General features: G+C 45.5%; 1 protein-coding gene across 12 annotated transcripts in view; it reads right to left on the bottom strand.

The window, feature by feature from the left end:
* CUEDC1 (CUE domain containing 1) overlaps positions 1 to 26,396 on the bottom strand; it is a 156,648-nt gene that overhangs the window by 23,024 nt on the left and 107,228 nt on the right. For all 12 annotated transcript variants that reach the window (XM_075013363.1, XM_075013356.1, XM_075013353.1 and 9 more), the window contains 4 exons: positions 24,511 to 25,118; positions 13,780 to 13,907; positions 4,217 to 4,343; positions 1,928 to 2,111 (listed from right to left, as the gene is read on the bottom strand). In XM_075013363.1, coding sequence (XP_074869464.1) covers positions 1,928 to 2,111; positions 4,217 to 4,343; positions 13,780 to 13,907; positions 24,511 to 24,801 — 730 coding nt within the window. In that variant the 5' untranslated portion in view covers positions 24,802 to 25,118. The remainder of the gene's footprint in view (positions 1 to 1,927; positions 2,112 to 4,216; positions 4,344 to 13,779; positions 13,908 to 24,510; positions 25,119 to 26,396) is intronic.

Here is a 26,396-nt window from a genome sequence, read left to right as displayed (position 1 = left end):
GCTAGTATGGCTTTACTTCCACATGCTGACACAGGAAAAGATTAAAATCAAATGTGCAATAATCATCTTGCCTGCTAATTCTGTGTGTCTCTGACGGCAGCAGAAAAGGATATTCATGCTTCTGAAAATATGGATTCAAAGACAAACCACAACCTCAGATCCACACACCTTCTAATGCTGGATGTGTTAAATCTAACCATGAGGTTGATTTTGCAGATACTGAGGCTGAACAGGATCCTGGGGCTGCTAAAGGCCCTCTCCTAATCTAAAACTAATGGAATGTCTGAGATCTGGATCCCAATATGCAGTTTTACTTTGAAGAACAGCAGTTAAACTAGGATGGCAGCCTCTATGCTGCCAGCTCCAAGTTTGCAGTCCCAGCCTGCTTTGCTTTGTTCTGGGTTCCATCTGTCAGCAAAGTGAGCAAATGCGATCTGAAGTGCTGTCTGCTGGTGTTGAGGAGTGAGATCCCAATTGGCAAAAAGCAATAGCACAAGAACCCTGAGCAAGTGCTTTCCAAACAGTCTTTTTGCCACCCTGGATAGTAAACACTCTCTCCCTCTGTTGAAACTTCTCTAAAGACAAACAGCAGCCAGCAGTATATGAGGCTAGTGTAATACTGAGGGGCAATCACAGACATTCATGGGAAGGTCTCTCTATTGAATTACTTTTGAAAACAAATAATATTGTGTGTCCAGACCTACTCAAAGATACTGATCTTTGGTGCAGGTCTGGGGGAAATGGATTCAAGGGGGAGTTACAGAAAAGGCAGTCTAAGTTGCAAAATCAATTAAATGTATCACATGGCCCTTAATCACTGCCAAGGTGCTACTCTGTGTGTTGTATTTTGCAGTTTGTATTTGTTCACCTAAGGTACATACACCGCTCATGTTTTAATGATAGAGATTAAAAGAAGCAGACTGGAAAATGCTAGTTGTTCCATGGAGAAGGAGAGAAGATGGAAACCATAAGAGAGCAGCTGACTTCTGGCTGTGGAAGACAGGAGGATGAGCACTTAAATTAAGGCAAACCAAGAGTGAGATCAGTGAATGATAAATACCATGACTGGTGAGATGAGCCAGGTGGGAATATATTAACAGTGTGTTCAGAAATAAACAGACAGAGCAGAAAGGAAAGGACAAGGGGCTGACTCATCATTCAAGAGACCTGAAGCCACCAAAACCAATGAACCTTCCTTTCCAGTGTCATCAGAGAAGCTGCTGAGAACACCTAGCGAGAAATGCTAGACAGAAGAAGGTGGTGAGACGCTCTGGGAAACCAGTGACAGAGGTTACAATGCTAAAAGGCAGAGATGATCATATACCAACCCTAGAAGAAGTAACCCTTTTGTTGGTAGAAACAATTAGCAACAATATCGACAGGGAAGGGCAGACAAGGATGTAATGCTACAGCCTACCCTCTGGAGATAGATCACAGATGATGGAGTGTTTTGTCTAAGTCTTTCAGAAGATGCAGAAGGGGGATCAGAGGACAGTGGATGAAATTCGTGGCTTTTCTAAACTCTAGAGGAGTTTTGCCAGGATTTCACCCAATGCTTTGATAGGTCTGATAAATGAAAAGGATATAGGCTGGTGATCAAGATGGAAGGATTCTGAATCACAAGATGGAAGGATTTTGCATCATTAGCAAAACTGCCAAGCCAGAAACAGAAAGCAGCCCTCCCAAAGGGTCTGTCTCTCCATTGCCCCACGCTCTCAGCTTATTTCACAAATGCAACGCACATGCAATGTGGGTGAAAAACACTGCCATTGAGGCATAGCAGCGTTTTGCACTCACTTTGCATTGGTGTATATGATGACATGATGTAGGGCAATGGAGAACAAGGCCCAAGGGCTGGAGACTGCAGCATAGGAGGCATTCAATCACATGAAAAGCATACACAGAAATCTCTGCAATGACTTATCACCTCTCTCCAGGGCAAGGAGAAAATCCCGGTTCCTCTGGAGCTCCTTCATGAACTCTTCATTCTGTAAGAAGAGTGCAATTCGCTCATCTTCCAGATACTGTTTCCACTTTCTCTCTTGATCCAATGAGCCCTGGGATCTCTGGCTGCCCTCACCCGGCACAGTCTGATGGCAACTTGGTGAACTCTGGACAAGAGTGTGACACAGAGGAAGACTCAATGAAGGCCCTTAGAAACTCATTACAGTAATCTTATAGTATAAGCGACGTAAATCCCAATTCAACAAAGCACTTGAGCATGTGTTGAAGTCCTAAAAGCTTCAGTAACACTGAAGCATAAAGGTTTTCCTGAATAATCAAAGTTTTAGCTCTTGTGACAGGCACTGGAATTTCAGCATTGAAGATTAAAATTTCCCATCTATCAAAAGAATCAACACAGTTTAGTCAACAGCAAGCTGTTTTCCCCTCTCCTGTATACCACCCTTAGCAAAGGATTTCAGCCCTGATCTTGGTTAACATGAAAATCTATACTGGGAAAGGTGACTGAGGCACCTTCCTTCTTCAGCATATTTGTTCCCATGTGAAATCAGCTGTAGCTACATTGACTAGATGGTGGATATATTTTTCCTTGGCTATACTTGTCAGACAACCAAGCAGAAACAACTCAACTGTAATATAGTGAGCTAGATACTCTTCGTCTTTAGGCATCACCAGTAAAAGTGTTTACCAAGTTCCAATCAAGTACACATGTGCAAACTTACTGAAGGCAAATAGGCTATACCATAGAAGTCAATAAGTATATAGTCTGTCCTGGCTTTATTGCCAGTGAGGTGTGAAAAGGAAATCACACAGCTTGACTCTCAGATCCCAGGCTGAGTCAGCAGGGCTGGCTATTGAATTTTTATTGTAACTTGCAAGCTGAAAACATCTAATCTGGAAACCAGAAAGTCACAAAAACATGGAACCCCATGAAATCACTTTATAGCCAGAGCCTCATTTTAAATACAAGTCTTAATCAGCAGAGTTCTTCTTATGGCTAAACCTGGCTTTGACATGCGGAGAAAGGCTTCACTTAGCAACAGGCTTTGCATAAGTGGCATAGCTTTTATTTTTACTTACTAATCACTGAAAATGCAATTCCCCTCTGACAAATTCCACTGTGTGAGATAAATTCTAACATCCTCAGTAACCCATTTCCCTGTTTGTACACTTATCTGTGTGCACAAAGGGAGAAGGAGAAGAAACATTCCATCCAGGGGCAATTTCACCTTGCCTACCATATTTATCTGATCTGTAGTTGGTCTCAGAGTGCCATAAAAAGCAATAGCCTACTGTTCCTGAAAGGAAAAGTGTATCAGGACCTCTCTTCACCCAGAGCCCCAGCTTTCTATTTCCAGAAAGGTAACACAGCCTAAGGAGGTGAAACTGTGGTAGATGTGCCTTTGGAACCAAAAGAGAAGGGAAGAATCGAGCTGTCTATCTGGGCATTTATAATTTAGATTCCCTTCATTGCATTTTCTGCCTCTCCTAGCCTATAGAAAAGACAGCATGATGTATGGGTTTGTTTGCTTGTTTATATACATGTGAGTTGGGTGGGTGGAGAAAATACTGTGGAAAAGCTAAGCAGGAAAAATAAGCTTTGCATCTAGGTCTGAGAATAGTCAGCTTAGCGGTCATTCTTGCAGGAGACAGCTCTGTATTGCAGCTCAAGCAAGACGCATAAATTGATAGATTGTGAGATGCCTGGTTACAGAGTTCTGGGACTATGCTAAAGTAGTATTGATGCTGAAGTTCAAAGGCAGTTCACAAACTCTACTGTACTTGACATTATTCAAATGAACCTTAAATCTGCAGTGGGAGGGCAGCAGCCTGCCAGTCTGCAACATATTGTATAATAGAGGATGACAAGGGAACTTTTGGCCACGGACACCCAGCCAAACACTTACCCTATGAAAACTGCCACGATGCATCTTGGAAGCCTGAGGCTTGTCTACACTGAAAACACCACAACTGCTGCAAAGTTAGGGTTGCAAACCCTACAGGAGAGGGCTGACAGCTGAATTGAAAGTACCACTGTGATATTTCTACAGGTTTGTAAAAGCTTGATTTTGGCACATCTTAAATTTTGGAATGAATTTAACCTCACAGCATCACTAGTTTTCATTAGAATGCCCCTCCATGGTAATCGAGGCACACGTCAGAAGGATAAAGGGCAGAACCAGCCCTGCTAGGATTTGCACTTGTAGCCCTAAGGAGTCTAGGTGCTATACAGCTGAACATAGTCTCCTCTTACCTGCACACTGTCCATCTGCTGGGGAAGGATGCGAAGGAAATCATCAGGAAGGTTCCCGAGTAACGGTGGATTCCAGTTCCTGTAGCGTTTGTGCATCTGAGGGCCACTGGAATTGGGTACATCAATCCTATAGGCCAGGAAGAAGAAGAAGAAGAAAAGACTGAGCTGAAAAAACAATAATTTCAGCATTGTGACTCACTCTGCAAACTCTAAGAACCCAGCTCCTCAAGATGTGACAGCCCTCAGCTTCCAGTGACTTGACTAGGAATAGAGCAGTGGTGTCCAATAGAAATTCAAGGATCGCCGCACTTGTGGTTTTTGTCCTTTCATAGTTGCCACAGCCACCTCCCCACCCGCTGACAATAAATGCCCTCCCCTCCCCCAGAGACAGGCACCCTGCCAACACAGCCCCCCGCACTAACTCATTGCCCTCTCACAGAGCCAGGCACACCACCTCCCTGAGCAAACCACCGTTGCTGCTGGGGCCATGCAAGCTGCGCTGAGCCTGAAGCCATGCGAACTGCGCCAGGCCGCTGCCAAGAGGGCCACTGCAGGAGCCGTGCCAGGACAAGAGACAGGAGGAGCCACCGCCGCCACCACGCGCTTGTCCCACCAAGTGGTGAAGCACATGTGTGGAGCAGGCACAGGGTGCTCCACACGTACAGCTCTGAAGAGCTGCACTGCACCACACCCTGGTGTCCAGTTTGCCACATGTGGTGAGTGGCAAGCCTATTGGACACTACAGGAACAGAGGATCTACCTCAAGCATTCAAAACCACCAAAATCACAGCAGCCGTTCTACACCAAAATCACAACATCGGCTTAGCAAAAGTAAAGTAATTAGTTTGGGGTTCTTTTCATTTGCTTTTGAGTTTTTGAGAGCTTGGCTGTCGTCATGTTTTCAAGCTTTCCTCTGCTGGACAGCTGCACCTTTGCGTCGTTACTCGTGATTCTCCGATGACAGCCAAGAGCAGGGGCTATAAGAAATATCACCAAATACTTTGAGAGTTGGCAGCACTGGGAGGTATGCCTTAACTGTAAATCACCCCCATCCAACCCCCCAAAGTGCAGCACTACATAACTGCCCAGGAGCATTTCATTGTGAAGAGGGGGACGGGAAGAGAAGGGAGGTATTTGCTTCCTCAAAAGCCTCAGTTGTAGGGCCCGAGCTGAGGCAGGATACCAGACATTGTAAGCCATGTGGTGCGACTGGGTATGGCAACCTGCAAGGATAACATGAGGTGAAGTTTGGTTAGGTTCAGTCCCATTGAAAGAGGATGAAAAGTGAGCCCTTGTGAGGTAACTGCTGAAGGTCTGATTTGGCTAGAGGGTGAAGTTGTAGAAAGCAGAAGTCACATCACTAACCAAGGAGCCCTTTGATCTGCTTTGTGCTAAACATACCACAGGAATGTTCTGTAATGGGGGAAGTTACTGCAGACACTTGCATGTCAACCCTGTCTGATTCAACAATGAAACAAAACAGCAGAAAAGTAGCACTTTAAAGACTAACAAAACAGATTAACACAGCTAGTGCTCTGATTCAACAATCGTGGAAGAACACAGTGTGCAAATGGAACCTATGAATGGGAATTAACAGTTACCCTGTGCCTCGCTATCAGTGCTGCCTGTGGATGGCAGGCACTTCCTGCTCAGCCATTTCTAACCTATCAGCCTTTTAACATTGTCACTTGCACTGGTCAATTCTCTCTGGAGTTCTGGTGGGGCTGTTCACCACAGCACTCCCCAGAATCATGGAATGCAGACACAGAAGAGATCCAATAGGTCATCATGGCCAGTAATGTCCCCTTATTTTAAGTTTCTTGACACTTTATCTAGTTTAGTTTTAAATGCCCTGAGCACTGGACTCTATTTCCTTAGGTAGGCTATTCCACAGCCTAACTGAGCCCACTTCTGGGGTGGGACTACCTGCATTTTGGGTAGTTTATAATTGGCTTCTTTTATTTTTTATTTTATGGTGCAGGGGGTTCCTTCTGGGATCTTCTTCACTTCCCCTCCCTCACAGTCAAAAACTCCTCCCTGCCAATCCACGTTGGATAGGCTTGGCTTCTGTGTCAAGTATTTTCCCAATTAACAGCCTCCCAAGCAAAGTTGCTATTGATCTGTCAAGTCAGCATGCAAGATGCTTTATGCAAAGCAAGATGCACTCTTCAAAGAGCTGAATCCTAGTTCTAAAGAGCTAAAAACACACAGGTGCTGGGAGGCAGGAAGAATGCAGAGAACAAATGCAGAACAGAGTCTGCATGCTCTTAGCTATCAGCTTTCCAGGAACTGTTTGAAGCTGGAGGAACAGCCGAGGCCTGGTGTACATTAATTGAGACAAGTACAGGGCACCTTGAAAGAAGACCCAAAGCTGGCAGGCGGCAGAAGAGATGAAGAGGGAGGTGAGGAGCTGCACTCTGGCAGATTTTCTGCTGACATGGACAGAACTTCTTGCTTTCTTAAAGAGCAGGCACATCTCAGAAGCTGTGGATTTTATTTTCAGAGCTTGTAGTGAAGCATAAAAGTCAGAAGAAGTGGCAGGAGGCAATGATGTATGTGAATGTCAATGTCTTCTTCACCAGTTGGGGTTTGTCTACACTGCCACTTTCCTGCTCTGGAACTTTCTCGCCCAGGCACGTGAAAAAAACAAAACATACCCCCGAGTGCAGCAAGTTACAGTGCTGCATGGCATCAATAACAGGAGACTCATGGTAGCACTCAGGAGGTGCGCCTCGTCCTGTGTCCCCGCCAAAATTTTATTTGCTAAATAAGATTCCCCCACATGCACCTTCATTGCACCCCCTCCCCTCACAGGCATCAGTTGCCCCTGCCACCAGTGTAAACAGGCTCCCAGCGCTGTTAGCTACTCCCTTCGAGGAGGTCATTTATCTACAGTGCTGGGATATGATCTGTGCTGATATAGCATGGATGTCGTGATCACTTTGCTACCTTAAAGCATTGCCATGTCTGTGTTTGAAATTCACAAAGCCTTACATGTGGGGAAGAAAACAAATCAAACCCTCTTCCCAGATGACTCTCACTTTGGAACTTCCCCTTCACACTCTAAGTGTCCCCAGCTGCAGAGGTGCCACACAGGGACAGTAGGAATGAAGTAGTGTTTGGGTGCCATTAAAGGAACAGGGAGAGCACATTCCTCCTTCCACCCCCAGGACAACTCTTCATCCTGGAATTGCATCACTTACCCCTCCACAACTACAGTCACCCGAGGAGCCTACTTCTCTTAAGCTAGACCCCTTAACAGGTGCAGATCTTATGGAATCACCTGAGAAGAGGCCAAAAAGGCCGGCTACAGATCTCAGTATGCAATGCTGGATCAAAACAAGCATCCCATGCCATCTTCCCAGTGAAAGATGAGCATACCTTGATAAATCCATTTCATACAAAACAGGTTACAGCTCTCAGGCTCTCTGCAAGTATCAAGGCTGCCCTACAGTCAGTAATGGGTTGGCTCCTCTGCCAGAAACCTGGAAGGACAGCCACCGGTATCAAAAAGACAGCAAACATGCATGCACACCCCAGCATTATGCTTTATGGGGAAAACTAAGCTTTTCAGGCTTAGATGTGCGGGACTGTCTGCTAGTGTACCACAGAATAATGGAAACTAGAGACAGAAGAGACAACAATAAATTAAATATATATTTAAGTATCTTCACTGGGAGACATATCCAGCTACAAAAGGCTTTTAACCTAGCACAGAAAGACAAAAGAACCACCAGTGGCTGGGAAGTGGAAACTAGAAAAATTTCACTTAGAAAACAGGCCACGTCTTTTAGCATTAAGACTGAACAAACTACAAAGGGAAGTGGTGCACTGAGTCTTCAGATCAAGACTGGATGCCATTTGGAAGAGGCTTTAGTCAAATGAAGTTATGAGGCTGAATACAGGGACAGCAGTGTGAAAGTTTAACGGGCTATGATACTCAGGAGGTCATGCTGGATGATCTAATGGTCCCACCCAGCCTTCCACTGTATGAAAATGTATCAAATCCTGGGCCAGCTGGAAATCCTGATCATCACAGTGATATGCATCCCATAGCCACTCAAAACGTCACACCACCTAGAGGGATAAAATTTGGATCCTCTTGCTACATATGTCCAGGACTCTTTCAACTGAGCTAAAGAAGGATCTTGTTTAGCTCTCAGCAGTATAGAATTCATTACACAGTTAACACTTTTGATTCCATCATATCTGCTAGGTCAGTGGCCAGTTATTACAACTTGGACACACCTACTAGCGAGTTCATTAGAAGCTCATGTAATCCACAGTATGATTTAGTGATTGCTCCTCCTCCTCTCATCTGCAGATGACAGAGCTCAGTGTATTGATTGGAAGTAGATCATAGCCTCTGTATCATGGGAGGCAAGGCGGAAACCATCCTCTAGATGTGGGGTTGAGCACGTCTCCACCACACGACTTATTGTCTATAACACTGCTCCACAGTCAAAGCACATGGAGGAAACCATGTTGAGCCAATGAATGCTCTGGATGAGCTTGAGAGTACTCTGTTGAGGCTAGTCCAGCATCTATGATCAAGTTGTCCAAGAGGCAAGTGCAGTGATGGACCCCTCAATTTACTTAGTGTTTTAGACTTCTTTCCCACTGATGCTTCCACTCTGCAAGAACATAGTTTTCAGCTGCCTGACAGCACTGACCATCCACACATGGTATAGGGCCAGTGAGTGAGCTGCTGTAGCAAAGGAATGTTGAAAGATCAGATACTGTCGCACACCCCTATCTGCAGGAGTGGGATTCCACCCCGAAGGTAAGCAGGTGCTGCAAATTACTTGTTGTTTGAAAATGAGGCATCAGTCAATTGGAAATGTAATGGGTTGTTTTTCACCTGTCACTGGTCTCTAGGCAGACTTGACATTCATGGCATCTTGTCAAAGGCCTGACAGAGTAACACACACTAGCACAGATTGGAGTATAATTCAAGCAGCCGATAATACAAGTGGCCAAACTCAGCTCCATGTTGACAACCTGAGCTTGGCAGCTTTGCCCCAGGCCACAGAGCAGCTTTCGGCTGGAGCAAACACCAGGGACAGATGTACTAATGATCAAAGGGTCTGCTCCCTTGGAGGTTCCAAATATTTTCCACATCAAGGTGGCACAGGCAGAGATAAAATGCTTAGTCACTTTTTTAACTGTTTTTCTTTGAGATGCATTGTTCATATACGTTCCAATTAGGTGTGTGTGTGCTGTGTGCATGGACAGCAGAATCTTCTTCCTCTAGCAGCATCCATTGGGCATCCAGGGAGTCCCCTGGAGTGGCACCAGGATAATGCACATATATGACCCTGCTGAATTGAATGCCCCTCAATTCCTTCTGGCTGGCTACTCTGACAGAGGGAAAGAGGCTTGGGTATCGGAATGGACGTGAACACCACATCTCTAACAACAGTTACGAGAAGCGAGTAACCATTTTTCTTCTTCAAGTGCTTGTTCATGTTGATTCCAATGAGGTTACTTCAAAGCTATTCCCCAGGAGGTGGGGTCAGATTTAGTGTGTTACGGATTGTTGGACTGCTTTAGCTACAGCAGTGTCATTTCTTGCCTCCTCGTCAATGGCACAATGCGCCATGAATGTATGGATTGACGACCAAATCATCTCCCTTAATATGGCTTGAATTGGGACTTGGGCTAGGAAAGCCATCAAAAAGGCTTGAGCCCTTATGGACTGGGCTGTGATCAAAGCATAGACTGAGGACCACAAAGCAGCTCTACAGATTCTAATGAGTGGGAACTTGGACAAGAAATTAGTGAAAGAAGCTGCGCCCTGGTGGAATGTGCTGTGATTAGAGGTGTGGGAACATCTGCTAGTCTGTGGCACTCTTGAATATAGGATGTGCTGGCCGCGGCTTGCCCTCATCTACCAATGCAGCAAAGTCAGCTTGAGAGTCTTCAGAAAGGAGCTCTTTGAGTTTTAGTGTGGTATCCCACATGTTAAAATTATACCTGCTGAGAACAGATTGCTGGTTTGCTACCCTCAGCTGCAAACCCCCATAGAATATACTTTCCTGCCAAAAAGGTCCAAGTGCTTGGCCTCTGACTGTGGGTGCCAGCACTCGCTAACCTTAGCGCTCTCATTCACATGCTTTTCTAGTGCTCCCAGCACTTGCTAACCTTAGCGCTCACACACAGAGATGGCCAGGGAACATGGGGGTGAGTTGGAATGTAAAAACTAATAGCCCTTGGCGGGCACATAATAATTTCTTCGACCGTCTTGGCTGCTGGAGGAATAGAGGCTGGGATCAGCCACACAGTAAGTTTGTTTTTCTTAAGTGTCTTAATAAAATGAAGGGGCACCTTTGACGGCCCCTCCATGGTCAGGATGTTGACCATAGGGGCCTTACCTCCTCCATTTGCAAACCCATGTAGTAGGCCATGTCAGGGAGCAGGACCTAGTGGGCCTTGTGGTTGACTGGAGGAGGCACCTACCACCACTTCATCTTCAAATGAAGATGATGAGGCTTAGGGTAAAATAGAGTCCTTGGAGAAGTCTGCAGGCTAGGTCTCCTGCATGTCTCCATGTCATCCCTCAGGAGTGCTGTGCCCCGGCAATCCCAGCAGCTCAGGATGCTATTGAGGATCCCTGTCAATCACCCCGTCTCTAACACTGGGAGGCTTAGACAATGTGGCCTCCAGTAGCTGCTTGAGACCACGGGTGGAGAGGGGCTGAGGCCACTGATTGGGAAGCCATGAAGTGGGAGGGGGCTGCCCTGGGTTTGATTATATACCCAGGGAGTCCAAAAAGGCCACTGAGGCATAGTTGGCCATTCAGGTTACCACAGCATGTGCTGACCGCCTCTGCACCTGGATGTCTGGTGCCCCTGGACAGGATCAACTCCCCTTCCAACATCCAAGAAGTTGAGGGAGAAGGCCAGGGTGGTGCCAAGGAGCCCTGAGCAGGGGGCTGCTGCCATGCTGAGGAGGACCGGGACTGGTGCTGGAGGAGCAAGGTAGAGATCGATGCCATGAAGGGGTTTAGCAAACTTGTGAGGAGAGCAACCCTATCACCTCTTCAAGGCTGGGGAGGTTGAGTGGTGCTGAGGCCGAACCTTCCACTGCAGTGAGGGGGATTTTTCAATGCCAGGACTCCTCAGCAGAGTCCTTAGCCTGCACTGTGTCATGCACGCATGCTGGAGCACTCTGCACTGAAGAACTCTGGCCCAGGTGCATGGGGCCACAGGTTTAAGTGTGGCTTCCATTAGCAATTGCCTCAAGCAAAAGTTTTTTGCAGATCTTGTGGCAATCTGCCTGATGTGCTTACCCCAAGCAACACAGACAGGAGCTGTGAGGTCCTTATTAGGTATAGTGTTATGGTGTGAACAGGAACCCTTGGGCCTGTGGAATAGCACACCACCCTGGGTGGGCAGCAGCAAACAAACCACCGTCCCACTAACAAAGTTCACTGCAATTAACAACTACACCAAGAACAAACTACAAAACTAAAATGACTAGGGTGCACTTGAGAACAAGTGAAAAGTGTTCCAACACCACCATGGACAGTTAAAAGGAACCAAGGGGTGGTCAAGTCAGTAGGGTCATATGTAGCGGGTTATACTGGTGGCACTCTGTGGGGCTCCCTGGCTGACCCAACAGATGCTGCTGGGGAAGAAGTTTCCAGTGTCCATGCAGGTGGCGCGGGCACACCTCATTGGAATCAATATGAACAAGCACTAGAACAACTTAATTTTCTGGTGTTCCCAAGGAGCATGGTACATCAGGCTATTGTTAAGCTTTACTCCTGAGTACAAGACAACTGATTGCTAGGACATGCTGAACACTGCAGTCTGGCTTTAGTGCCTGAGGAATGCAGTGGGCTGTCTACCTTTAAAGACATATGTGCTCTATCAATAGCCACTATCTCTGATATTTTAGATTTTCTGACTGTAAAATCTTTGTTCTCAGTGATGAATAGCAATAGGTTCAATGAGAGAAACCACCTGCTGTGGTTTAAATGAAACAGCAGCTCACCTCCTTTCACTAATTTTTGACATTCCATTCAGCCCATGAGTAGTTATTTGGGCCTTTCAGCTGTTTGGTTTCTAGAGCCTTGTAGACATTTTCACCCAGCTGTGATCTTCATTCATCCCCTCTGGCTTTATCTCACCCTATCCCAATTAACTCTCATCAGCCGACCACGCAAGAAGCCAGCCAATACATGGCAGAGCACCATTTGTGTGAGCCTGGAATGTGTCTGGCACATCTGCCTTTCAAAAAATGCTCAACCTCTGGTCAAAGCAACTCGGTGAAATAGACTTTATGGCAGACAGCACCGAGGACTTGTGCTGAATGGTGCACAAAGCCCATCTAAGTAGCACTATAGGAGGAAGGATGGCTCTCTTCCATTGATGCTTTCTCACCTGAGGGGATAGGCCACAGGACACTTTCACCCCTTCTGGTGGAACATTTAATCAAAACCTCCTGTGACTACAGGAGTGTAAAAAAATTCTGTGCTGCAATTGCACTAAACTTTGCTCATCTGTGTTTTGATTTTGCATCTGGTGAGGCTTAGCCTTAATCCCATCCTGCCCCACCTGCAAAGATCAGACTCAAAGATTGTTCTAATGTTTGCCCTTCTGTGGTAAACATCCTCACTGAGGTGGTAAGGTTACTGGAGCGGTCAGAATTCCCATCACTCGCGTTTCACACTTCTCTTAGTCCCCAGTGCCTCCTGTGCAAGGAAGTGTACACATTATCACTAGCTCCAGAAGAAAGCAGCCTGCTGTTTCTGTTGCAGCTTGCTCTGCTTTGATGAAATGACATTCCTAACCCTGCAGGTCTGATTCACTGCCATGTCAACTTCAGCCATGACACAGCCTAACTGTCCCTATAGCACCAAGCCAGCACGCACAACCTGGCATTCCCACACTCGTATGTGGTAGGGAGAAAAAAATCTCTGGGAAAGGAAACAAATTCTCTCCAGCCTGTACAAGAAAACTATGGGCAGTGAGATAAACAGCTTGAAAGGTACTTGCTCCACCCCAACAGTGTCCTTTCAGAGATCTAGAGTGTGACTTGACACTAGAAAGTCCCAGTCACGGTAACCCAGAATAAGCTTGCTCCTGGCAGTGGATTCATGCTAAGTCAGTGAGGGGCAACCTAGTCTAGAGAGTGAGCCACATAAGTGGCCCTCCTTCATCTCAATGGATCACAAGATTATTGTGACCAAGATGATCTGTCAGCTTACGGCAGTTCTGCTAACTGCGCTTGTGCACCTAGAATTTGTGGGATGTGCAGATTGAACCGTAGCAGCACTTTGACTGAATGCAGAAGGAGCACATGACTCTCACAATGCTGGGTGCAGTCAGCATGCACCTCATTTCATGTGCCCCTGCCTTCATTGCACATCACTTTTGTAATACTGGTAGGCAAAAAATATGCAGATGAAACTCAGCAGAATTTGGCAACCCTGTGCCTGGGCTACGATAAACAAAATGTCTTGTGGACCACATATAGATTACTAAAGTGCTGCATGCGGCCCTTGGGCCACAAGTTGCCCACCACTGTGCTAGGCAGACTCTGCACCATGGCTTTACCTGGGGGGAGGGCTTGGTGGAGCTTGTGCGTATTGCCGGTCAAAAATGTGCATATCATAGGCAGGTGGTGAGTAGACTGGAGGAGGCTCTTCATCTGAACTGTCTGGTTCCAGTGTCCGCTCCAAAATCTGCACAGTTAACGAAAGAGAAAGAATAAGTGCACGTCAGCAGAAGAGAGCCTGGACAACGCAAGACATGCCTTGGGAGGCCCAATCCTCTCTCATCATATACACATGTGTAAATCAGGAGCAGATCTATGAATGTACATGGACATGACTGGTGTACCAGCAACATGGGACCAGAAGGAAACCCACCACTTATTTTAAAGCAGGCTAATGTGAGAGTGCTAAACACAGCAGTGTCTCTTTAAAACATTTTGTAATAGATCAGTGGGTGAGAAACTTGTTATCAGAGACCACACGACCACCTTTCAGAAAACTGGCTAGCTGAATACATGCCATCTCTGCTCCCTGGTAGGACAGGGAAGGGACAAAAGCTCTCCCGTTATAAATGTAAGAGGACACCAGGAATGGGGGTTGGAGGAAACTCAACTGCTCAGTTACATTGTTTACCACAAGTGAAACTAAACAAGCAAGGCAGATACTACACAAGTACGAGCAGGTAGGCCCAAGTACATTTCCCTTTGTTTTTTACAGGTGCAACATTTCCTGTGCAAATCTGAGTTGGTTCGCAAAAGCACCTCGGACACTCAGGTGCACCAGTACTGCTAAAAGACAATGAACTTTGCATGTTTAATTGACTTCTGAAAATAAATCCCTTCCTCAGCAACTTCTGACTTCTATGGGAAAAGTGAACGCCTTTCAGATTCCAACAGTTGGCACAGCAGCTCCTGGCAGGCTGCTATAGCCTTTGGAGCTGCAAAGCGCAATAACCCCTGATGTCGCTCTCTCCCTCTTCTTTTAGAAAGTCCTTATCCTCTTAGTGTAGGAAAAGTCTGTAGTTCATACCTTGGACGGTGTAGAGGGAAATGTGTTTGCCACATCTTTGCATTGCTCTGCACATGCAGCTGGGCTCTGTGAACACTGTGAACATGGTCATGGTGGACTGATTTGATTTTAAATGCAGGCTCATTTTCCCTCTGTTAGGTGCCCAGCTCCTCTGTAATCTTTTTCACCTCGGCTAAAAGCCAATGCTTTCAGGGACTATGTCTTTAATTCGATTCTAACTTTCCACATCTCTCAGCAGCAGTGACAGCACTTAGGAGCTGCCACTGAAGACGAAGGCATCTCAAGTCCTATCCCCACCATGCTCTCTAGGAACACTATCCATGATGGGCCCGCTCCAAAGCTGGCTGAAGTCAATGCATGTCTTTCTTCTAATTCAGTGAGGTTTCAAATCAGATCTTACATGTCTTTTAAAACAAACTGATCTGGCTGCACATTTCACTGACTGAACTGTGCACTCAAACCTATGCTTCCCTCACTAAACTAACTGCAGCCTGCTCCTGAACTTCTTGCATATTTTGCTGACTGGCTTCTAGACTTACCCATTGCCTGACTGACTTTATAAAACCCAGATGGCTACCGAGCTTGACAAACAACATGCATTTTGGAATGTCTCGAACAGCTTTTTGGGGCTAATGACTCATTTCCTTTAATTCACTGTTGCAGAATGAACTACAGAACATAAGGACTGCTCTATACGTAAAACTTAGGTCAGCATAACTACATGGCTTGGGGTCTGTGTTCCCTCTCATTTTTTCCACCGCAGAAGGAATGAATTTTCTTATGTGCACCAATGTGGAGGTAATGTATATTGGTGCACATAACAAAATTCATGTGGGAAGGGTTGGGCCAAGGGGTTCTGAGTGTTGGAGGGGGCTCAGCCCTTGGCAGATGGGGTTGGGATGCAGCAGTGAGAGACCTCTGACTGGGAATGTGGGGTCTGGAATGGTGCTTGGGTTGAGGAGCTCAGGGCTTGGACAGAGGTTTGGGGTACAAGAGTTCTGGCTGAAGACAGGCATGAAGAGCTTGGGATGCAGGATGGGGGATCCAGGTTTGGGGAGGGCTCAGGGCTGGGAATTGGAATGCAGGAGGGGGTACAGGCTCAGGGCTGGGGCCAAGGGTGAGGGCTTTGGGCTACAGCAGGGTGTTCAGAGCTGGGGATGGGTCTCAAGGTGGGGCAGGGGTTGGGCTGCCCTGGACAGCTCCATGCTGGGGCGGGAAGGGAGGGACTCCTTCCTGCCAGCTTAGGCAGCCCCAGAGCCTTGGGAGAGCAATCTCTCCCCATGCATCCCTGAGCCCCTGAATGGGGCTTAACAGTTCTTGCATATAACTTAATGGGAAGCTAGCTTAGGAGAAATTAGGTTCAGGGTGTGAAAAATTCACCTCTCCAAGAGACATAAATAAGCTGATATAAGGGTCAGTACAGACACTGCTAGAATTCTCCCACTGACCTAGCTACCAACTCTGGAGAGGGTGGATTTGCTCCAGCAAAAGAAAAGCTCAGTCCACCACCGTACTGTCTATGTTATAATGCTACAGAGGCACAGCTGCCATGCTGCTGTTACAGTGCTTGTGGTGTAGACAAAATCTAAGGCCAAAGAAATGAGAACAGTACAACTATGTCCCTAAGGGGTGTGAACAACCCAGTTAAAATGATCTAATGTCAACAGCTCTACTGCCTCTTGAGAAGATGGATTATCAGTCCCAACAGGAGAAGTCCTCCCATCAGCAGAGTTATCTCTGCGGAAGCACTATGGCTGTGCCTCTGCAGTGTTTTAAGTGGAGACAAGCCCTATGTAAAATTCCATAGGGGTTACTTACTTTCACAAGCTGGGGCCACATTCTACATCAAGAGGTGCCACCTCTGTCACCAAAATTGGGCTTTTGTGGTTGAGAGACCTATTTACTCTTCTGAAGTACTGTAGTTTGACAGTTTATTGATAGGTAAAGCACCCGGGTCGCTGCTTTAGCTTCCCACCTGTGGAAATATGGACTGGGCTCATATATGAAAATGAGTCTGAGGACAAGTGAGAGACTAACCCCCGACATCTCTCACTCTTATGATGGATGGTTCTCTTCACAAAACACCTATGACTGGAATAAAAAGCCGGGGTGAGGGTGGGTTAGCATTAGGGAACACTGACTGAGCAATGAAGGAACCAGGATTAGAACAGCAAGAAGTGCTGCAGATCAGGAAATGAGGAACACTGACTGTAGTGCATAGATGAGCCTGCACGGTGTCTACTGTAGATGGAAGGCCTATGCCCACACAACACAGGCCTGGTTTGAGGCGCAAGGCCTAGCAACCATGGACAAATCACAGCTCAAAGCTAAGCTAAGCTGTGAGCAAGAGACAGGCCTCTGCTAACAGAACTTGGCACAGACTGGGCTGAGAGTACAATTGGTCAAGGTGCAGAACTATAATTGGTACAGTTCATAAGTTGAAATCACAAGGTACCAGCAGTTCATTAAAAAAGACCTTGGTACCTTTTCCTCACAGCTACAGACCTAGGTTCAAGAAAGGGCCTAAAATGACAGCATGATGGATAAGAGATGATCTAATCAAATCGCGAGGTACTGATGGGTCATATCTAAGTAGTGTCAGAGGGTGGTAACCTGACAACATCAGAGGGAGGTAACCTGATACATCAGCAGTGACATGTGCTTTGTTTGTACCTGTATATAATGTAATGTCTTGGGAACCATCTTTGTCTGACCTAGTGGGGCAGTGGAATTCCCACCGACTGCGAGAGTTCATTGCTGCAGGTACATCTGTGCAGTGTATCAGTACAGTATACTATACTTGACAACTGTTATTTGTACCTTGATTGGCAATAAACCCTGGCTGGGCACCTTCCATCCTTCTCTGGTCCGGGGTCTTTGGTGAACCTTGCAGGGTCTGCTGTGATCATTGGGCCCATATAATTGAACATGCACTCAAGGAGCCTTCTGGTTACCATCAGTGGACCCAAAGACCCATGAGGACACAATGGCAGTAAATCTGCCTAACTACACCTACCTGTACCATGCTTGGCAGAGAGCTAAGGGCATAAGACCCTCCTTTTCACAACACAAAGTACAACCACAAAATTTACTAAAAAAAAGAAATACACTTTGCTTTCCAGAAAATTGCTGTGTGGTATCAGTGGGTATGATGAGGGGTCCTGGACTGCTTTTAAACCATTGGTACTTTTACAGCATCTTACGTTAGAAGATCTTACACTGCCAAACTAGCATTAATTGACTCCCAACTTCTCCGTGGGCTTGTCTACACTTGCCCCCAACTTTGAAGGGGGCATGGTAATCAGGGCCACAGGAGATTATTAATGCAGTGCTGAGGTGAATACGCAACACTTCATTAGGCTAATTTTCTGCCACGGCACTTCATTAGTAATCTCCTGTGGCACTGCTTACCATGCCCCCTATGAAGTTGGGGGCAAGTGTAGACCCAGTGTATATGAAGAAGGTAAGACACATTAATTGTCAATGAAATTTTGGCTCCTAAGTGTTCAAATCCTTTTTGAAAATGAGTTTTGAAACTCCTTTATAAAATAGGCATTTCAGCGCAAGGTATAGGAATATCTAAACACCTTTAAATATCTGGGCTTAAATGACTTACCCAAGATCATGAAGTGCGGAGCCAGTCCCCTGTTTTAATCACTTGTCAATGTTACTTTGCTATAAAAATCACCATGATACATCACCTTGTCAGATGTCTATGTAGTTCTTTGGGAAGGAGGTGGTAAATATGCACCTCTAGCAGCTCCAGCTGCAAATCTTAGGCATATAATTCTCCTCAGTGGTACAAGCACTCAGGCAGGGGACTTTTAAATGTGACCCGCAGGCCCCTGCTGTTGCTACTAGCCTGTTCATTGAAGAATGTGTGACCTCTGTCTTTGCAGGGCCCAGCTGGAAATAGGCCATGTGCTAGGCTTTCCCCAATGGCCTTTATCTGGAAGATGCATGTGTAACTTTTACTGGCTGTGAACAGAAGGTAGGGACATGTATTTTCCTCAGAATTTTTCTTCTATGTGGGACTATATCCCAGGTGACCTGATGGAGGACTAGACATTGGGAAGACCAAGATTAAGAAGACAAATCCAAGAATGAAAACATTTTCATTTGAAAAGTAGATAATTTGCAAAACCCAGCCTGATTTTTTGATAGTAGGTGCAGGCACAATACAACTGGAGGCAGGAGGAGAAGGGGCACATGATGCCGGTAACAGCTGACAGAATGACATGGCTAACTAAGATGTAGTCTAGTGGTGTGCAATAAGCAGATCCCATGTGGAATGTGATTTGCCAAGGTTAGTCCCTGGTGGGCTGCCAGATGCTTTGGTTCCTGAGCATCCGCAGGTACAGCCAGTCACAGCTCACACTGGCAGTGGTTCATTGTTTCCAAGCAATGGAGGCTATGGGACATGGTGCGTGCTGGGCCACAAGGAGCTAAACCTGGTGACCCATGTCCAGCCCTCAGGCTGCTTATTGCCCACATATGATAGAGGAATATAAAATCATGAATGGGGTGGAGAAAGTGAATACAGAAAAGTTATTTACTTGTTCCCATAATATAAGAACTAGAGGACACCAAATGAAATTAATGGGTAGCAGGTTCAAAACTAATAAATGAATGTTTTTCTTCACACAGCGCACAGTCAACCTGTGGGACTCCTTACCAGAGGACGCTGTGAAGGCCAGGACTCTAACAGAGTTTAAAAAAGAGCTCGATAAATATTTGGAGGTTAGGTCTATAGATGGCTATTAGCAAGGGGTAAGGTATGGTGCCTAGCCTTTTGTCGAAGGCGGGAGATGGATGGCAGGAGACAAATCACTTGATCATTGTCTTCGGTTCACCTCCTCTGGGGCACCTGGCACTGGCTACTGTCAGCAGACAGGACGCTGGGCTAGATGGACCTTTGGTCTGACCCAGTATGGCCGTTCTTATGTTCATTCCTGATCTTGGCCCAACTCACAAAAATACAGCTCCCTCCTGCTTGCATAACTGCCATTAAAAGAAATTACACCCCCAACACCTGCAAGGTCTCTTTGTGCTGATGTGAGAAGCAACAGTTCTCTTCTGAAAAATCCTGTCTTATCAGTATGTTTTTAATCCATAAATAGTACAAGAGTCTTGTGTAATTTGAACCCAGTTTCCAGCTGCCCACTTTGCTAAGTCTGACACACAGTTTTGTCTTTGTCAGTTTTTGTAGGAAAAATCTCTGCTTTCACTCTTCCAACCCCCGCAGCCACCCTCTGTTCCTTTCTTCCTACTTTTTGTTTCTATGAAACAAAGATCACCACAATGGATTCAGTAGCTATACAATCAAAAAGTGCAAAACAAAAACAAGTGGGCCGTGTCTACACTACAGCAATCTTTCAAAAGATGAACTTTCAGAAGATCACTTCCAGAAGATCTTCTTTTGAAAGAGCAGGTCCACACAAAAATGAAGGGATCAAAAGATCGATCTGCTGTTTCAATAGAGAGTGTCCACACAGCTCCCGCTCTTTCAAAAGAACAGGCCAGGGACAGAACAATCGGGTGCCATGAGAACTGCTCTTCCGAAAAAAGGGCCAGTGGATCATCTATACATGCCTTCTTTTTTTTTTTTTTTGGAAAGAAGATTTCGAAAGGAGGCGTGTTCTTTTGGAAAAGGGCCTGATTCTCCAAAAGAACTTGCTAGCGTAGACACAGCCCTGAAGTTTTCAGCCACCTGTCTGTGCATTTTGCCACTCAACATCCATTAAAAGTTACTTGTTTCAAGAATAACTTTTCATTTCAATGAGTGAGAATTACATGCATGTTTTCAACTCAGACATGATGGCCTAATGCACCTAGATCCAGAGAATTCCTTATTAAACTACTTCACCTTAGTTTCTGCACTTTACCATACGTTATCATATTATAACTTGAAGTGAACATTTTAAGGTCACTAGATGCATCTGTGTGCTTGCCCAGCATTCCACATGGAGCATATTCCTTGATAAACAAACCAGACAAAGCTGGAACTCAAGCTGTGGAAGCCTCTTTGTATTTTCAGTTAATAGCTGTTTTCTTCAACAAACATTTCCTGTGTCAGCAGCTCTTTGATTTTCTCTTGCTACCCTTTGTCACCCCCACCATCCATCTAGTTATAGAAAGGAAATCTGCTTACTCTGCCTGATGACACAAATTAAACGGATGTCCCGTAGAACTTCTTTTCTCTGTCCTTTCCCTCATACTTTCATGTCACCATTTTCTATTAAAAAGGTTAAAGAAAGTTATGGTTGGGAGTCAGAATTTTAACTTTAATTTTTATAACTGACACAGAAACACAGTGCTACTTATTTCCTCAGCAGATCCAGGAAAGGGCTGGCTTGCTATGTCTCAACACAGGGCACTTACAATTTATGTGTATTGTGATTTCCACTGTCTTGGCTAACACTAGGGAACTGAACCAGGGAACATCAAAGCTGAAACTTGATTATCTACAGCTAAAGGTGAAAAGAGAGGCTCTATAAGCAGGGGCTGTAATAGAGTCACATCCTCTGTAAAAAAGGCACAGAGGAAGGTATATAACACAGACTGAGGAATGGAGAACACCCATTTTGTCCCTACACAGTGGGGGTGAGGGGAGGGAAGGAGCTGTACACCTGCATTAAGAGCAAATTAGATCCCCCCCTAATATTTCAGATTCATCCACTTCACCAACTTGATTTACTTCTAGATCATTAAGTATTAGCTATGTTGTTCCTAGTTATTTTGCCTCAGAGCTGTGCCTGCTCTTTATTAGATCTTGCATTTGTCATGCTTACAGAGAAGAAATCCTGATCACAGCTACTCTTCAAATCTCAAGGTACATGAGGAACATAAAATGAAAGAGCATGGATCTGAAAGAAGTCTTTGTTAAATAGTTGCTGACATTTCCTGTGACAATAGCTTTGCAAACCTGAGACTCTTTAGTGCACTTTAGCTCTCAAATGAAGGAAAATATGACTCCTCCCTACTCAAAATCTGACTCCTCTGACTTTAGTGACAAAGAATCAACAAACTCAGTTCCAAATGTAGGGTCAAACAATGGTGATGTTCCTTGCTTTCTGCCTTGATGCTATTGGACCAGGCACTCTAACTGCATCTTCGCAATGTTGTGGGAAGGGGTGTAGCCAGGGGGCACATGACACCTCCCCCCCCCCGGTCAGGAGGGACAAGGGGCCAGCAGCTGGCAGTCCCGGAGCCTCTGGGCAGCCCAGAAAACTAGTGAGGGGACCTGGTGCCAACAAGTTTTGGTCAGGGCCCCCTGCAGTCACCAGCAGTGGCAGAGGGAAGCAGAGCAACATGGCTCCACTCCCCAAGTTCCGGCCACATCATTCAAGAGAGGGGTGGTACTACCCCTACCCATGCACTCACTTGTGGGAAGCGGAGTGACACAGCTGGCAGCTGACTGGATAGGAGTGGGCTGGGGCCACATTGCTCCACTTGTCTGGCCCTCACAGCTACCAGTTAGTGGAGGGGGTAGTTGATCCCTGCTGCCAGCACCAAACTCCCCATTAGCCCCCCCCAAGTAGCATCACTGGGGGAAGGTTGGGATGGGGGGGAGAGGCAGGGTCAGGGGTGGAGCAAGGGCAGGGAAGAGGTAGAGAGAGGGTGGTTTGGAACATGGAGAGGCAGGGCAGAAGCAGGGTGGGGTGAAGCAGGAATGGAGGGAGACATTTTCCTGGCCCTCCTCCAGGCTAAGGGTGGCACAGAAGGAATCACGTGGGAGGTTGTCATGTGGCCAGTGCCCCCTCTTCCCCAGTGTTCTATCTCAATAGCCACCCCTGCTTATCACGGCATACAAACAATGCAAGGGCTGCCAAATATAATCGGCTTTTGTGATTACTCGTACATGCTCTGCAGTTGAGTCAAAGACAAAAGTAAAAAAATCACAGAATCACAGATCACTCCAATTGGAAGGGACCTCAAGAGATCATCGAGTCCAGTTCCCTGCCCTCTTTGCAGGACCAAACACCATCTAGATCATCCTCGATAGGTGTCTATCTAACGTGCTCTTAAATATCTCCAGAGATGGAGATTCCTCAACCTCCCTAGATAACTTATTCCAGTGTTTAACCACAGTGACAGTTGGGAAGTTTTTTCTAATGTCTAATCTAAACCTCTCTTGCTGCAGTGTAAGCCCATTGATCTTTGTCCTATCCTCAGAGGCCAAGGAGAACAATTTTTCTCCCTCCTCGCAACCCTCTTTGAGGTACTTGAAAACCACTATCATGTCCCCTCTAAATATTCTCTTTTCTAAACTAAACAAGCCCTGTCTTTCAGTCTTCCCTTAGAACTCATGTCCTCTAGACCTTTAATCATTCTTGTTGCTCTTCTCTGGACCTTTTCCAATTTCTCCACATCTTTCTTGAAATGCAGTGCCCAGAACTGGAGGCAATACTCCAATTGAGGCCTAATGAGTGCTGAATAGAGTAGAAGAATGACTTCTTGTGTCTTGCTCACAATACTGCTATTAATACATCCCAGAATCATGTTTGCTTTTTTGGCAACAGCATCACACTGTTGACTCATATTTAGCTTGTTGCCACTATGACCCTTAAATCCCTTTCTGCAGTACTCCTTCCTAGACAGTCTCTTCCCATTCTATATGTATGAAGCTGATTGTTCCTTCCTAAGTGGAGTGCTTTGCATTTGTCCTTATTAAACTTCATTCTCTTTACCTCAGACCATTCCTCCAGTTCGTCCAGATCATTCTGAATTATGACTCTTTATATTCCACTACCAATCCCAACAGCTATCTAGCTTTTGAGGGACAATCTAAAAATTCAGACTACACTGAAGGTAAAATCTAGCAGCAAATATGAAATGAGAAAAGAAATCCCTTTAATAAATACACTATCTGGGTATAGGAACAGTATCATACACACATGTACATTTCTTAAATGAGCAGACACTTCTTATATTATATTTACACACACACACGGGGGGGGAGAGAGAGAAACTCAAAGCATGACGTGCAATTCAAAACTCTGCACTCAGGCCCTGATACAGGAAACGTGCACAACTGCCAAGCAGGTGAGTAGTCTTACTGACTACCTTGTATTTATACTGAACCGCAAGTTTAATTGTGAAAAGTCAATATATTTACACATAGGCACATGATTTCAGCAGAACTGCTCACATGTTAAAAAGTTAAGTGTGTGCTCATATGCTTCACTGAACTGGAGCCTAACACGGTGTCTTTCATCTGAGGATGTCCTGGTGCTTTATAATGCTAGCTAATAAAACCTCCCATCTCACTGTAAACCAGGACAGTGTTATAATCATTGTGCATGTGGGAAAACAATCGCAGTGAGGCTAAATCATTTGCCAAGACCACAGAGAAAATGCTGATAACAGAACCCAAGAGTCCATCCACTGAGGCTATGTTATGTGAATAACGTAGCTGGAGTTGATGTACCTTAGGTCAACTTAGTGCAGTGTCTACACTGCACAGGGTCAACGGGCGACTTTCTCCTATCAACTTACCTTACTCTTCTCGTTGAGGGTGGAGTATCAAGGTTGACTGGAGAGCAATCTGCAGTCAATTTGGCAGGTCTTTGCTAGACCCACTAAACTGACCACTGGTAAATCCATCTCCAATCCCTTGATCCTGGCTGTACCAACCCCTTGATCCTGGCTGTAAGGGAGATGTAGCCACAGTTCCTGTCCATAGACAGGAACTCTGATCGTTTTCCTGGATGCCAGTGAACAAAGACCCACCCGCACAAGATACGGGGCTAATGAATATTACCTCTGGGGGAATACTGTCATCTGAGTCCGAGCTGTCATCATAACCACTGCCGTCTAAATTCATCAGTAAGAGCTGGTCTATGGTGGCATCCACAGCTCCATTGTTAGCTCTCAAAACACATTCAATAATATCATAATCCATATTGGGGAACATAGTCTTGAAATCCTCCATGGCCTGGTTGAACTCCAGCCGTCGGACTTGCCTGGTGGGACGGCTGTTGTTGAGTTCCTGGGCTGAAGAGCTGTTCCTCGAGCTGCCATTGCTGCTGCTCCGCCGGAACAGGCTTGTCATTTTTGAGAGCTGCTTTTGAAAAATGATTAATCTTTAAAAAGCTGCTTCAGAAATAAAAAAAAGAGACTATAAATCCTGGACGAAGAAGAATGAGTGGGGAGGGTGCTGCCTGCCACCTTCAAAGTCAAGAAGCTACGTAGACATCCTTTAACGCTACTGCCCAGTTATCCAGCGCACAATAAGGGGACATCTGGAACACCTCAGCAGAAGAGCAAACATGGAGATGCCTGACTCCAAGCAGTTCTCCGTTGGAGGTCTATGCAGGATAGGTCTTCAGCAACATGACAGCCTCTTGAGACACGGGAGCATGATGTAACCTGGGAACAAGAAACAAAACACACTTGGAACAGAATCATGGGAAAAACAAATGAGGAATATTTTTAAATAAAAAGATGCTTGTTTGGGTTTTTTTTAATTAAAAATGATCATTTGATCAAATGATTTTTTTTCTTTTTTGTGGAAAGATGTTGACTTCACTCTAAATATTTCAAGAATTTTACCAAAATTGATTTTGTATAATCGCTGAAAGAGTCAGAGAGACAGTGTGTATGTATGAATGAGTGTGTGTGCATAACACCCAGTTTCCAGTAGATGAAACATTTTTAAAAGAAGTTAAATATGTTTCTGATCAAAACTTTGATTTAAAAGGGTTGGCGGGGGGGGCAGGAAGGAGAGAAAAAATATGAAGAGGGTGCGCTTCCAACTCTTTAGAAGGAAACAAACAAACAAAACAAAAATATCTTGCTCCATTTGCAGCATACATACATTATTTACACTTGTATGGCTATTCTGCTTGGCCAGTGCCATAGCCGTGGAACTCAACACACAGTTCCTAAAGACTGTTTGTACCTATTAGCCAGTCACAAGACCTAAGGCAGGAGACAGCTTCCAGGACACAAGATGACACCGCGTAAACTAAACTAATACTACATTTTACCTTAGCCACAGGTAAAGAAACAGAAATGTATCTTGTATACAGATACTATAGTGTCGGGTGTCAGTAGCCAGAGAAATATAGTCTTACTCCCTAGGCTGGGAGGAAAAGCATGAGTAGGCAAACCACAACTGGGTTTTTGCATTTGGGGAGTCCTGACTTCCAGTGCCCTGGTCTAACCACTAAGCCACACATTCTCCATAAACAGCATAATGCTGTATTCACAAATATTTATTTTCAATTCACAGCAACTAAGCAGATGTTTATATGGCACTTAATGAAATAAGCAGTGATCTGCAGAGGGAGATTCAAAGCGAGATTTTAAAACTTTCAAACACTTGTCTAAACACAGTCACTCGGATTTGCTGATGCGAGAACACAGAGCTGCTCTTTCAGAACAAGAACTGCAAAAGGACAGCATCACCACTATTTAGACAACCTCTCTTAGAGGCCTCATATCTACCTTCCGATACTGCTATAAATTCCTCATCTGGAGTATTGCGTCCATTTCGGGGGGGCCCAGTATAGAAAGATGTGGATGCATTGGAGTGGGTTCAGTGTAGGGCAATGAAAATGACTAGGGAGCTGAAGCACTTGACCTATGAGGAGAGGCTGAGGGATTTGGGCTTATTTAGTTTGCAGAAGAGAGTGACGGGCAATT

The sequence above is a fragment of the Carettochelys insculpta genome, chromosome 19 (assembly GCF_033958435.1).
Source record: "Carettochelys insculpta isolate YL-2023 chromosome 19, ASM3395843v1, whole genome shotgun sequence".
In the NCBI taxonomy this organism is placed as follows: domain Eukaryota; kingdom Metazoa; phylum Chordata; order Testudines; family Carettochelyidae; genus Carettochelys; species Carettochelys insculpta.
Note: the sequence above shows the minus strand (reverse complement) of the source record. Positions and strands in the feature narration are given on the sequence as shown.